The 12,868-nt window shown below is 43.5% G+C and overlaps 1 protein-coding gene across 1 annotated transcript in view; it reads right to left on the bottom strand.

Moving 5' to 3' along the window:
* Positions 1–262: 262 nt before the first annotated feature.
* The window catches only part of LOC132002126 (neuroblastoma breakpoint family member 6-like protein), a 13,979-nt gene continuing 1,373 nt past the window's right edge, over positions 263–12,868 (bottom strand). Inside the window, exons 2-8 of the mRNA XM_059377119.1 lie at positions 11,113–11,212; positions 8,848–9,083; positions 4,892–4,943; positions 3,762–3,922; positions 1,301–1,408; positions 397–516; positions 263–303 (exon numbers count right to left, since the gene is read on the bottom strand). Coding sequence (XP_059233102.1) covers positions 263–303; positions 397–516; positions 1,301–1,408; positions 3,762–3,922; positions 4,892–4,943; positions 8,848–9,083; positions 11,113–11,212 — 818 coding nt within the window. The remainder of the gene's footprint in view (positions 304–396; positions 517–1,300; positions 1,409–3,761; positions 3,923–4,891; positions 4,944–8,847; positions 9,084–11,112; positions 11,213–12,868) is intronic.

The following is a 12,868-nucleotide window of genomic DNA, read 5'->3' as shown; positions in this document are numbered from 1 at the left end:
CGAGGCTTTGGGTAGCTGTGGCCTCCTGAACACTTTTTGTTTTTATAGCTGGGTATGGCAAGAGACCCAAGAAGGCTGAAAGTGACCGTTGTTGGAGGCAGGCCCCTGGCCAGGGTGGCCTCCGCCATTAAAAGATGGCGAGCTGCCAAGAAAAGTTGCCTCATAAGACTAAGCAGAACGCCCTAAGAGGAAGCGTATATCATTGGTTGCTGGCGCAGTCATCTTGCTTAGGCTCCCTCTGTGATTCGCCCCCTTCTGTACCCTATGCGCTCATTGGCTGTGTGAGGATATATAAGCATGTCGCTGGAAAAATAAGAAGAGCACAAGACAAGGAGGCAGATTGTCGTCCTTGAGGGTCCAGGGCGATAGACTGTCTCGTGGGTTTTGACCACTTACCTCTGGAAATACGATTCAGGTGAGCCAGAAGGCTCAGACTTTCTTCCCTGATACTTCTGTTTTCATTGTACAGCTGGGAAGCAGACTCCAAGCTCTGCCTGTTAAGGTTAGACGTGCATCCTAGTCCAGGAAATAATTACAGTTTAGGCCAAGTTAAACACATTCATTTGAGATAATGCTTTCTGCAATTCTTTCTCCCTTCTTTCTCAGCCCATAAGAAAAGTTTGGGGACTCAAAGGTTGGGTCTTCAGTGTAATGGGAGAGAAGCTTAATTTTCACAAGGCCCTTAACAAGTACCAGCTCATTCATTAGTATTATCACACCCAATGCCTGAAATTATGAAGGACACTTTTCTCACGATATAGCTGCTGCTTTGGTGTGGAGAAGAGGCCCAGTCACTGTTCTGACCCAGTCCAAGACTGAGGAATGATGGCCCCTGTGTGAGTGCAATCCAGAAGAAGGATGTGAGGAGAAGAACCACGCTGGGGACAATGAAGAGTAATGAAGACATTAGAGAAGGGGATGAGGATGGCAGCAGCAGAGACCCTCACTCTGCTGAAGGCGTTACTCAGCAACCTGAGTTCTACTGGATGACCACCATGTGAGAGGAGAGGGGCAGCAGAAAGGATATAGCAGAGGAGTCACAAGGAGGGTTTAGGAGGCCAGACAACTCAAAGATGGAGGCATAACTCAGCCTTGGGGCAAATCTCTGAGCTTATTTACTCACCTAAAAAGTAGGAATATTCATACCTGCCCTATTCTCCCTAGTTGGGCCATTTGTTAAGAGTAAATGAAGTAAGGTATATCAAGTTCTTGCAATTTGTGAAGCCCTGAAACACACACACGGCAGATCCTTAGAAAGATACATAATGCCAGAAGCAGGCAGCCTTGGGCTCCCCCCTACCGTTTCCTTGGTCAGAAATGCTGAGATGATGTTCCAGCTTTTCTTGAAGGCAGTCATTGATGAAAAGAATTTCCCTCAGGTGCTGGTACAGGTTGTGGATCTCATCTTCTGCAGCCATTCCACCAGACAGGGAATGAGGTAGAAGATGGAGAATCCTTATCACCAATGGGGTGGCCTTTTAGTAAGATCCCTGCCTTTTGCCATTCTTCTGCCAACTTCCTCTTTCATCAGGGAAAACCAAGGAACTTCCTCTAACAGCCCTTTAAATAACTTCAAAGCATGGTCCAGTGCTAAGCAAACTCCACAGGACTACCTCTCACACAAGGATCTGGGAAGCATAAAGGGGGTTGACACAAGGCAGGAAAATACCAAAGAATCCTTCTGAGTAGGGCTTATCTAGTACTGGGAAAGGTGTGGGCACCGCTGAGGTAAGACTTTCTGGTACGGGGAATGTCTCTACTAAATACCTCTCCCACATGATTTATGACTGAACATCTTTAATAGATGTCACATCTCCAGGTGAAATGGAAAGTAGGAATGAGGAAGCCTCTGTAAGGGGACTGCCTGGGTAATAAAAGGTACCCACCATTGGCAAAAAGACAAAACCTAACATGGCTTATATCACATTTAAAAACTCAGGGATCACTGAGTGGATTAAGATAGTCTCCTTCTTGGGGCACCTGGGTGGCTCAGTGGGTTAAAACCTCTGCTTTCGGCTCAGGTCATGATCCCAGAGTCCTGGGATCGAGCCCCACATTGGGCTTTCTGCTCAGCAGGAGTCTGCTTCCTCCTCTCTCTGCCTACTTGTGATCTCCGTCTGTCAAATAAATAAATAAAATCTTAAAAAAAAAAAAAAAAAGATAGTCTCTTTCTTGGGGTGCCTGGGTGGCTCAGTAGATTGAGCATCTTACTCTTGATTTCTGCTAAAGTCATGATCTCAGGAATGTGAGATCAAGCCCCACATCAGGCTCCGTGGTCAGCAAAAAATCTATTTGCCCCTCTCTCTCTGCTCCTCCCCCTGCAGTCTCTCTCTCTCTCAAATAAATAAATAAAATATATTTTTTTAAGATTTTATTTATTTGACAGAGATCACAAGTAGGCAGAGAGGCAGGCAGAGAGAGAGGAGGAAGCAGGCTCCCTGCTGAGCAGAGAGCCCGATGCAGGGCTCGATCTCAGGACCCTGGGATCATGACCTGAGCCAAAGGCAGAGGCTTTAACCCACTGAGCCACCCAGGCGCCCCTAAATAAATAAAATCTCAAAAAGTCTCTTACTCATGCCTATAAGATGACTTAAGACATGTAATTCTCTAATAGTCCAAACTATTATCCTCAAAGAAAAGTCAAAGTCAATAAAGGAAAAGATGATGAAGGTTGAGATTTTAATCTCCAAACACACACACACACACATGTGCACACACACACGCGCACACAAACGCATCAGTGAGGCTGCTTCCCCTAGGGACATATGCCTAGAGGAACTACACTGACTAGTTTGGAGTTTCTTAGGAAAGGGGCATGCTAGTGGCATGGCTGGTAGATTAGGCCTTTTTTTCCCAGTAGATAGGCTGGCTGTTGGTTTAGAGTAGATTATAGCACTGAGACTAAACCCAGAGACATTTTTTAAAAATGGTGTCACCCAAAGGATGGGAACCCTAGCCATTTACCCAGGGGCTGCTAAGAGCTGAGCCTTGTCCTTAGGGAAGCCAGCAGATGTCCTGGTACTAAGATGGAACTTTTTTTTTTTTTTTTTTAAAGATTTTATTTATTTATCCAACAGACAGAGATCACAGGCAGAGAGAGAGGAAGGGAAGCAGGCTCCCTGCTGAGCAGAGAGCCCAATGCGGGCCTCGATCCCAGGACCCTGAGATCATGACCTGAGCAGAAGGCAGTGGCTTAACCCACTAAGCCACCCAGGCACCCTAAGATGGAACTTTTTAAGGAAGCAAGTCATCTGAAGGGAGATGAAGACTGGAGACTAGAACCATGATACTCCACCTCCAAAAATATAGGCAAAACTGCTGGTATTTCTCAGGCAATACTCAGATACATAAACAATACCTATACACATACAACTAAGATGCTTTATCTTAGAGGAGGTCTATTAGATTTCTGTACACAGCTGAAGTGATAGCAGAGAGCCTGTCATGATCCCTTCACCCTCAGTCTGGCTTGCCTGGAGTCCACCAGCTCGCACATGCCAGCGGGGGCCAGAGTGACTGAGATGAGGTGTGGACCAGGAACAATGCAAATTACCTGAGCCACCACAGACCCGTACTTGAAACTTGGTACCAGAACTGCGTTCAGCCTAAGCACTGTTTCAAGGTCAGTCTTTAGGGCCTGCCTGCAGAGATGATCTCATGCAGCCTAGAGAGAGGCAGTAAGCATGTAGAAGCTACTGGAGCTTCATTCTCCATTCTTCCAATGTTGGTGGTTTTATTCTCTTTACAATGGGAATACTCACTGGTGACTTCCACAGCAGAACTGGCTTCCTGCACATCAGAGAGGAAGGCACTGCTGCTGGGAGGCTGGTCAGAGTCACAGCGACTGGAATGAGTCAAATACCGTTCATCTAGTGAGTCTTCCTGGGCTTCATTCACTTCCTCCTGGAGCTCCTTGCTGAGCCTGGGTGGGGGCCAGGAAGGAGAGAAGTCAGGAGATTAAACAAAGGCAACCTGGAACCACAGCTTTAGAAGTGGTCCTGTCTGAAGCTCCTGGATTAGACACCAGAAATCAAAGAGGCCAACTGGATGAGAAAGAAAGCATTAACAATCTACTTCAGACGGGGGTTACTGTACGTAGAGCTGGGCAAAAGGGAGCAGCAGCAGCTGTTCTGTGTGCTGATTACGTAACATGTGGATGAGGAAGTAGACCCGGCTATTTGAGAAAATACACTCAATGACACACAAAGACCTAGGATTACAGTTTCAAAACGCTGTGGACAACTTTTGTTTAATATAATATGAAGTGGTCCCCTAAATACTGGCTCCTGAGACAATGTCTCATTCTGGTTTTTTTTTCCTTTCTTTCTTTTTTCTTTTCTTTTTTTCTTTCTTTCTTTCTTTTTTTTTTTTTAACAGTACAGGTTTTTAGAATACAGAAACCAGGGATCTCTGGCCCTTATGTCAGACTGACTCTAGTCTAACTAAACTTAATGAATTACTAGGAAATGGTAACCAATACAAGAACTGCACAGAGAACAGACAGCATTGTTTCAAAGGACAAACACTGTTATGATGAATGAATGAAACAGGTACAATCAGGGGTACTTGGGTGGCTCAGGTGGTTAAGCAATGGCCTTTGACTCAGGTCATGATCCTGGAGTGCCAGGATGGAGTCTTGCATGGGGCTCCCTGCTCAGCAGGGAGTCTGTTTCTTCCTCTGACTCTCCCCCCTTCTCATGCTTTCTCTCTCTCTCAAATAAATAAAATCTTTTTAAAAATGTAAAAAAGAAAAGAAAAGAAAAGAAAAGAAATAGGTACAATCAGCAGTTTTTGAGTTTTTTCCCTGCATCTGGGCATTTGGCCTCGTGGCTATAGCTTCTCGAATCTTCTCTAGACTTCACCATTCTATCATCACTTCATATTCATTTACCTGGGTGCCAATGGCTCCTGTCCATCTTCATCCTTCTTATCATTGTAATTTTCTGTGAGCCAAAAAACAGAAACAGCCAGTCAGAAATTGAGCAAGTCCCATTTCACACATTATAAATACGAGGGCCTATAGGATCAGTACTGTGTTTCTGATCATATGTGATCGTATCTGATCACAAATACGAGGCCCTATATGATCGGAAACAAACACTCTGCATGTTTGTTCAGAAGGCTCTGAGAGAGAAGGCTTAGGTTGTGTCTTTAGAGAAGTAGCCTGGCAGATTTTCCTGAGAAACACTGAATGGTGTTTTCTTGGTATGGCAAATCATTACCATGACATCTGCTACCAAGCCAAGGCAAAAAGTTTAAAATGTCTTTTGTCCGATGCTCAGAATCCTTGCTCAGCTGCCTTGTGGACTTCTCCAGCTGTAACATCCATTTTTGCCACACAGCTAGCTGCTGGCTAGACCAAGGTTGTGTGTCCTATTAGGCTCTCATAAAGAACACACTGCAATCTCGGAGGAGCAAAAACTTCAGGAGAACCCACCTAGCCCTTCTAACCAAATGACTGGACAAAGGCACCTGTGCATGCCAGAGTGTATGAAGAGAATCTCCCCTTCCTTTTTTTTTCCTGACCCCAACTAGAGATCACCACAGTTGCAGAACTATATTGTCAAGGCAGCTGAATTGTGACCTAAATCACAATGGAGAATCTAACTTTTTGATCAAAAGAACCAGGAAAAAGGGACCTCTTGCCTAAAAAGTGTAAAGAATGCTCCCTTTTATTTTCTATTTCTCTATTTTCTTGTCTCCTCGCTCTCAAAGTAGCCCCAGTGATGCAGAACTGCAACATAGTGTGAGAAGAGAAATCTCTGAGTGAACTCAATCTTTCTGAACAGAAGAATTCGGAAAAGGGACCCTTGGGAAACTAAAAAGTATGGAAGAAATACCAGAGAGAAGAAAGGCTAGAAAATGGTCTATGAGCTGACAAAAGTCCCAGGACTCACCCCCAAACCGAATATATGTGGAATAGACCCAACGAATCATGACAAAGGATTAGAGAACTGAATTACCACATAAACTACCACCTAATCCAGACTAAACCTGAGTAACGTATTTGCTGGACCAACCCAAACAGCTGCCTATCAGAGGCATTGAAAGGTGAGACAGAACTTGGGAGTCTGAACCTAATGGTGTTGACTGCCTGCTAAAAAATAATTTCCATAGGGTTTTAATAGGACCCAGGGTCTTATGATATAATATTCAATCATTTCAATAAATGAATAAAATACATCTGAGTTCGACAGCTATTCAAAATAAAACTTTTGGAAAATAAGGAATAAAAAGAACTTTCTCAAATAACTTGGAAACATTTCTTGGTTGGACCATGCCTGCTCATGTTTGCATTAGGAGACTTAATTTTCTCTACTGTCAGCAGTCACCATCATAAAACAAAAAACAAAATTTTTGTTTGTTCATTCAAATATGAATAAATTTAAAAAGGGAACTTCCTCGTGTGTAAACCTGGTGATTCATATACCTGTACCCTGGGGGATAAAAATATATTATATGTTTATAAAAAATAAAAAATTAAAAAAAAAAGGGAACTTCCTCAACCTAACGAGGCACTATGAAACTCAGTATTATTACTGAGTTAGAAAACTCAGTATTATTTTAAGATTTATTTCAGTGAGAGTGAGCGAGCAGGGGAGAGGCAGAGGGAGAGAACCCACACAGGGCTCAATCCCAGGACCCTGAGATCATGACCTGATTCAAAACCAAGAGTCAGACACTCAACCAACTGAGCCACTCAAGTGCCCCAGAAAACTCAGCACTGGGGCACTGGGAGGCTCAGTGGGTTAAGCCTCTGCCTTGGGCTCAGGTCATGATCTCAGGGTCTCTGCTCAACAGGGAGCCTGCTCCTAACCACCACCACCTCCCCGCCTACTTGTGATCTCTCTCTGGCAAAAAAACCCCCAAAACAAAACCTCAGCATTATTAAAAATGTCAATCCTCCTCAAGCTTTTCATAGATTCAAAACAATGCCGGGGCGCCTGGGTGGCTCAGTGGGTTAAGCCGCTGCCTTCGGCTCGGGTCATGATCTCAGGGTCCTGGGATCAAGTCCCGCGTCGGGCTCTCTGCTTGGCGGGGAGCCTGCTTCCTCCTCTCTCTCTCTCTCTGCCTGCCTCTCTGAGTACTTGTAATCTCTCTCTGTCAAATAAATAAATAAAATCTTTAAAAAAAAAACCAAAAAACAATGCCACTCAAAATCCCAAGAGGATTTTGTTGCTGCTGCTGTTTTTTTAAAACAGTAATGGGGGTGCCTGGGTGGCTCAATGGGTTAAAGCCTCTGCCTTCAGCTCAGGTCATGATCTCAGGGTCCTGGGATTGAGCCCCTCATCGGGATCTCTGCTCAGCAGGGAGCCTATTTCCCTCTCTCTCTCTGCCTGCCTCTCTGCCTACTTGTGATCTCTATCAAATAAATAAAATATTAAAAAAAAAAAAAGGTAATGGTAAGCTGAATGTAAAGTTTATATGGAAAGGAAAAGGACCTTGTTTTAGGCAAAGAGTTCTCAGATATATAACTACAAAAGCATGATCCAGGGGCGCCTGGGTGGCTCAGTGGGTTAAGCCGCTGCCTTCGGCTCAGGTCATGATCTCAGGGTCCTGGGATCGAGTCCCGCATCGGGCTCTCTGCTCAGCGGAGAGCCTGCTTCCTCCTCTCTCTCTCTCTGCCTGCCTCTCTGCCTACTTGTGATTTCTCTCTGTCAAATAAATAAATAAAATCTTTAAAAAAAAAAAAAAAAAAAAAAAGCATGATCCATAAATTGGACTTCATTAAAATTAAGAAATTCTGCTCTCTGAGGACACTGCTAAAGAATGAAAAGATAAACCATAGTCTGGGAGAAAATATTTGCAAATTAAATATCTCATAAAGGACTCGTATCCAGAAATGTAAAGAACCCTCAAGACTTGATAATATAAGAACAACCAACTCAATTTTAAAATGACAAAATGTTTGAATACTGGCTTCACCAAAGATATAAGGACAGTAAATGGGCATATGAAAAGATCCTTAAAATCATTAGCTATTAAGGAAATGCAAATTAAAACCACAGTGTCTTCTCCCGCACCTACACTTATTAAAACTGCTAAAAAGACAAAAAGCAAAAGAACAAAAACCTGAAATTATTAAAAGTTGATATAGGGGAACAGCTGAAACCTTCACACAATGCCAGTGCGACTCTGAAATGGTATAGCCACACTGGTTAAACATACGCTTACCACGTGACCCAGCAATCCCACTTCTAGATATTTATCCAAGTGAAGTGAAATGAAAATGTATTTTCGCACAAAAACCTATATGTGAATCTTGATAGCTATTATTCATAACTGCCCCACACAGGAAATAATCCAAATGCCCTTCACTGGGTAAGTAGATAAATAAAAGTGGTGTATCTATATAATGGAATAGTACTCAACAGTGGAGAAACAAAGAAACTACCGATACATTCAGAAGATGGAAAATCTGTAGGAACAGAAAACAGATAGAGTGGCTGCCAGAAACTGGGGCGGGAGACAATGTTCGACTACATAGAGGCACAAAGGAACTTTGAGTGGTGATGGAACTGTTCTATATCCCGGTTGTGGCCGCGCTTACACCTCTGTGTATGCATTTCTCAAAGCTCACAGCACTGACACTACAGTGTGCCATTTTACTGTAAATCAATTATCCTTAAAAGAAAGGGGAAATGTCTGTGGGGGCTCACGTTGGGCCCAGGTGAGTGCTCCTAGGTATTTCTACCTGATAGCGTCACTATCAATAGGCTGAGAAGGGCACAAAACAGGACATCTGGCTAAAAAGTCACTCTTAGAGTCATGGAAGCATGGGGACTTACGGGAGGCAAGGACCTTGGGGAGGATCTAAGGGTCTCCATAGCTTGTAAGCCAACTTACCAGTGACGAGTTTGCTGGCAAGGTTCTCTGCCAGCTGGCTTCCGTGGGCCAGTTGTTCACAGAATCTCTGTCCCTGGTAGTGGGCAATGTCAGTGCTCCTGAGGATGCCCTTAAAAGACTTGACCATGCTCTTTGTATGCTGAATGAAAAGATAACAGACACCTTTCCCTTCCTGTATCCTCTGTCGTAAGTGGGTCAGTTCTCGGGCCTGATCCTGAATCAGGGGATCATATTTCCTAAAGTAAAATATAATGGCACATAGCTTATGGGAGTTTCAGCAGAGACATCTCATAGAAGGCCCCTAAGAAATTTCCCAAGTTGAATTTTTACACAAGTTGTGTGACTTGCCTGTGGCAGAGGGAATGAAGAAACAGTACTGGGTTTGTTTCTTTTTAAATTAACTTTACTTTGAAAAGATGTCCCTGCAGTTCCTCAATTCAGCCCACATCCATTTCCATGGAATATAGGTCATCCAGCATTATGCAGAAAATGTGGTGCACACACACACAAGCCAAAGTGTTGGCTGGGTGCACGTGGTGTTGATTCAAAGGATGAAAAGAGGGGCGCCTGGGTGGCTCAGTGGGTTAAGCTGCTGCCTTCGGCTCAGGTCATGATCTCAGGGTCCTGGGATCGAGTCCCACATTGGGCTCTCTGCTCAGCAGGGAGCCTGCTTTCTCCTCTCTCTCTCTGCCTGCCTCTCTTCCTACCTGTGATCTCTCTCTGTCAAATAAATAAATAAAATCTTTTAAAAAAAAAAAACAAAAACAAAGGATGAAAAGAAAAATCAATGAAAGGGTCAAGAAAGATAGCATTCTTTTGAGTGCCATGAAAATAAGCCATAATCAGGAGACAGTGAAGAGTAAGTTAGTTCTGAGTAACAACAATTACATCACTCTAAGTGGGTTTTCACCATTTTTTAATGATTATACAAATATTTAGCATGGACTTCAATCCAAAATGTGAGCTCTCTGAGGTAAGAGACAGTACTACGTATCACACAACTTATAGTGCTCGACAGAGTGTACACACACAAGCAGGTATTCAGTTAATACTGAGAACCACATAATCCTAAAGCTGGACTAGACATTTATAGTCATCTGTCTCATCTGATGCCTGAATCTCCTCCCTGCTGTCCTACTGAGTGATATTCCACAGACCGTCTTTCAAACCCTATCCCACAGAGCTTCTATAAAGTGTCAGAGCTGGTGAGGGCTCCAGACCTAGGCTTCCTTCAATCAGGTATCTCTGCTTTAGTAGATACACACTTGAGCTTCTCAGATTTCATTTCAACAGAGGGCTAAAAGACATCTTGAATGCCACAATCCGGCCTATATTTGATACCCTCTGAGGATAGACCATGCTAGTCCTCAGCACATTAATAACCTATTTTCCAGATAACAGCTGCTTGATCATCCATCTGCCCAACAGCCCTACAGTTAGTGCTCCACATAGTATGGTACTTAGGGGAAAAAAAAATCAAAGTTGAGGAGAAACGTATCATGAAAGGGCACTTTGGAAAGCTGGGAAAATCTCTCTTGTGGTAGAAAATGTTAGTCCATTAATGATAACCGCCACACCTATAAAAAAATAAAAGTATAATAATCACAGAAAATATTTGTTGAGAGCTTCGTATGTGTCACAGATGATTCTAACTTGGAATCATGCATTTTTTTTTTTTAAGATTTTATTTATTTATTTGACATCACAAGAGACATCACAAGAGGCGGAGAGGCAAGCAGAGAGAGGGGCAAGCAGAGAGAGAGGGGGAACAGGCTCCCCTCTGAGCAAAGAGTCAGATGCGGGGCTCCATCCTAGGACCCTGATCAGGCCCTGGACCGGAGGCCGAGGCTTACACCCCTGAGCCACCCAGGTGCCCCAGAATCATACATTTAATCTTCAAAACCATCTGAGGGCTATGATACTGTTTGTATTTTCATTTTGCAGGTGAAGTAGTGGAGGAAACTGAGATGCAGGAAAGTCAAGTGAATTTGCCCAAGCTCACACAACTAGAAGCCACACTGCTAGTGTTCCAACTCAGGTATCTGTCTCCATTTTATTCATGTGCTATTTAAGGGAGAACCCCAGGCCCCTAGCTACTCTACCACCCAATACCCACAGCCCCACCAATGGTCTTTATCTAGTTCTGTGCCTGCCATGGACTTTTTTTTATCCCTCTCCTTGGACAAAAGTGCTCTTTATACCAGCAGCCTGGGCTGCCCCACTTCACATAGTAATACCCACTTTCCCACAAAGGTACCTCCTTACCCAAGCCTTGCAGTCGGTCTTGTCTTCTCCGCCAGCTCCCTGTCAAACTGCACTTCTTCCTCCAGCATGGATTCGATGAGGCCTTTGTACTCTTCACTCTCTGAGAAAATAGACACATCTGCCTCAGTGGAAAGCTGGACATGCTGCTGTGATTGCTGCCCTCAGAGGAGGCGGCAGGGTCCATCCCAAGGACAAATGGAACCCCATTACCAGGCTCCATGCTGGGATTCCCACATCTCATTCCTCAATCTCCCACACTATATGGCACTTTAGATATGAGGAAATAGAAGCTCATGGGCAGGTAACTTACTCAAGATGGCTGAAATGGAAGGAGACAAGTCAGAATTCATTATCTCCTGAGGTCTGACTCCAAATCTTGGGCCACTTTACCAAGCCTCATAGCCTCTTAGGTAAACCGTTAACCTAGGACATGAAGTACTGATATCCTGTGTGTTGGGGAAGTCTCCATATGTTGTAAGACTGATAGCTCTCCATGTTGAGAGTTTCAATAATGCCCCCCAAATTTCAAAGATTTCTAAGTTTATCTGGATACAACTATGTATCTGGAGGGGCAAAAATCTGAAAGATGTATGTTCAAATGCTACCAGGTGTTGAGTTAGAGGGAAAACTAATACATAGTGCCTCCATGGCATTGTTCTATTAGATTTTCAAGAATTAGTATCATGTAGGGATGCCTCGGTGGCTCAGTCGGTTAAGTGTCTGCCATTGGGTCAGGTCAAGATCCCAGAGTCCTGGGATCAAGCCCATACTCGGCAGGGAGCCTACTTCTCCTTCTCCCTGCTATTTCACCTGCTTGTGCTCTCTTTCTCCCTCTCAATCTGTGTCAAATAAATAAATATTCTTTTTTTTTAACAGTTGCCTTGTTTTTTTAAGATTCTATTCACTTGAGAGAAAGAGAGAGAGCACAAGCAGAAGGAACAGCAGGCAGAGGGAGAGGAAGAAGTAGACTCTCTACATAGCAAGGATCCTGATGCAGGACCCGATCTCAGGACCCTGGCATCATGACCTGAGCCAAAGACAGTCGCTTAACTGACTGATCCACCCAGATGTCCCTAAATATTCTTTAAAAAAAAAAAAAAAAGAAAGAAAAGAAAAAGAAAAAAAGAATTAGTATCACGTAATCACCACTACTAGTTGAAAAGGTAAATATTATTCTTATTACCATTACAGATGAGAAAACTGAGGTACAAAGAGGGTAACTTGGATTTGACCCCAGAAGTCTGGCCCCAGGATACATGCTCTTAATCACTGCACTGTAATACCTTTACACTAAGATCTGGTGGTATCTTTTTTCTTTTCTAGCTTCAAAAAATGTGTCTTACAATTGTGATGTGAATGAGTGATGTAAAAACAAAAACAAAAACAAAACCCTTATATTTCCACATCCTAAAGCTTTTCCTTCTTTAATAAGTAGGCTTTTTAACTTTTTTCTCCGTGTCTAGTAAGTTGGATAATAAATTTTATCCCCCATTGATTTAGTGAAAGATAACTGTAGAAATCTGAAATATCAGCACTTTATTTATTTATTTATTTTTTTTTTTAAAGATTTTATTTATTAATTTGACAGAGAGAAATCACAAGTAGACGGAGAGGCAGCCAGAGAGAGAGAGAGGGAAGCAGGCTCTCTGCCGAGCAGAGAGCCCGATGCGGGACTCGATCCCAGGACCCCGAGATCATGACCTGGGTGGCTCAGTGGGTTAAGCCACTGCCTTCGGCTCAGGTCATGATCTCGGGG

The sequence above is a fragment of the Mustela nigripes genome, chromosome 14 (genome assembly GCF_022355385.1).
Source record: "Mustela nigripes isolate SB6536 chromosome 14, MUSNIG.SB6536, whole genome shotgun sequence".
NCBI lineage: Eukaryota > Metazoa > Chordata > Mammalia > Carnivora > Mustelidae > Mustela > Mustela nigripes.
Note: the sequence above shows the minus strand (reverse complement) of the source record. Positions and strands in the feature narration are given on the sequence as shown.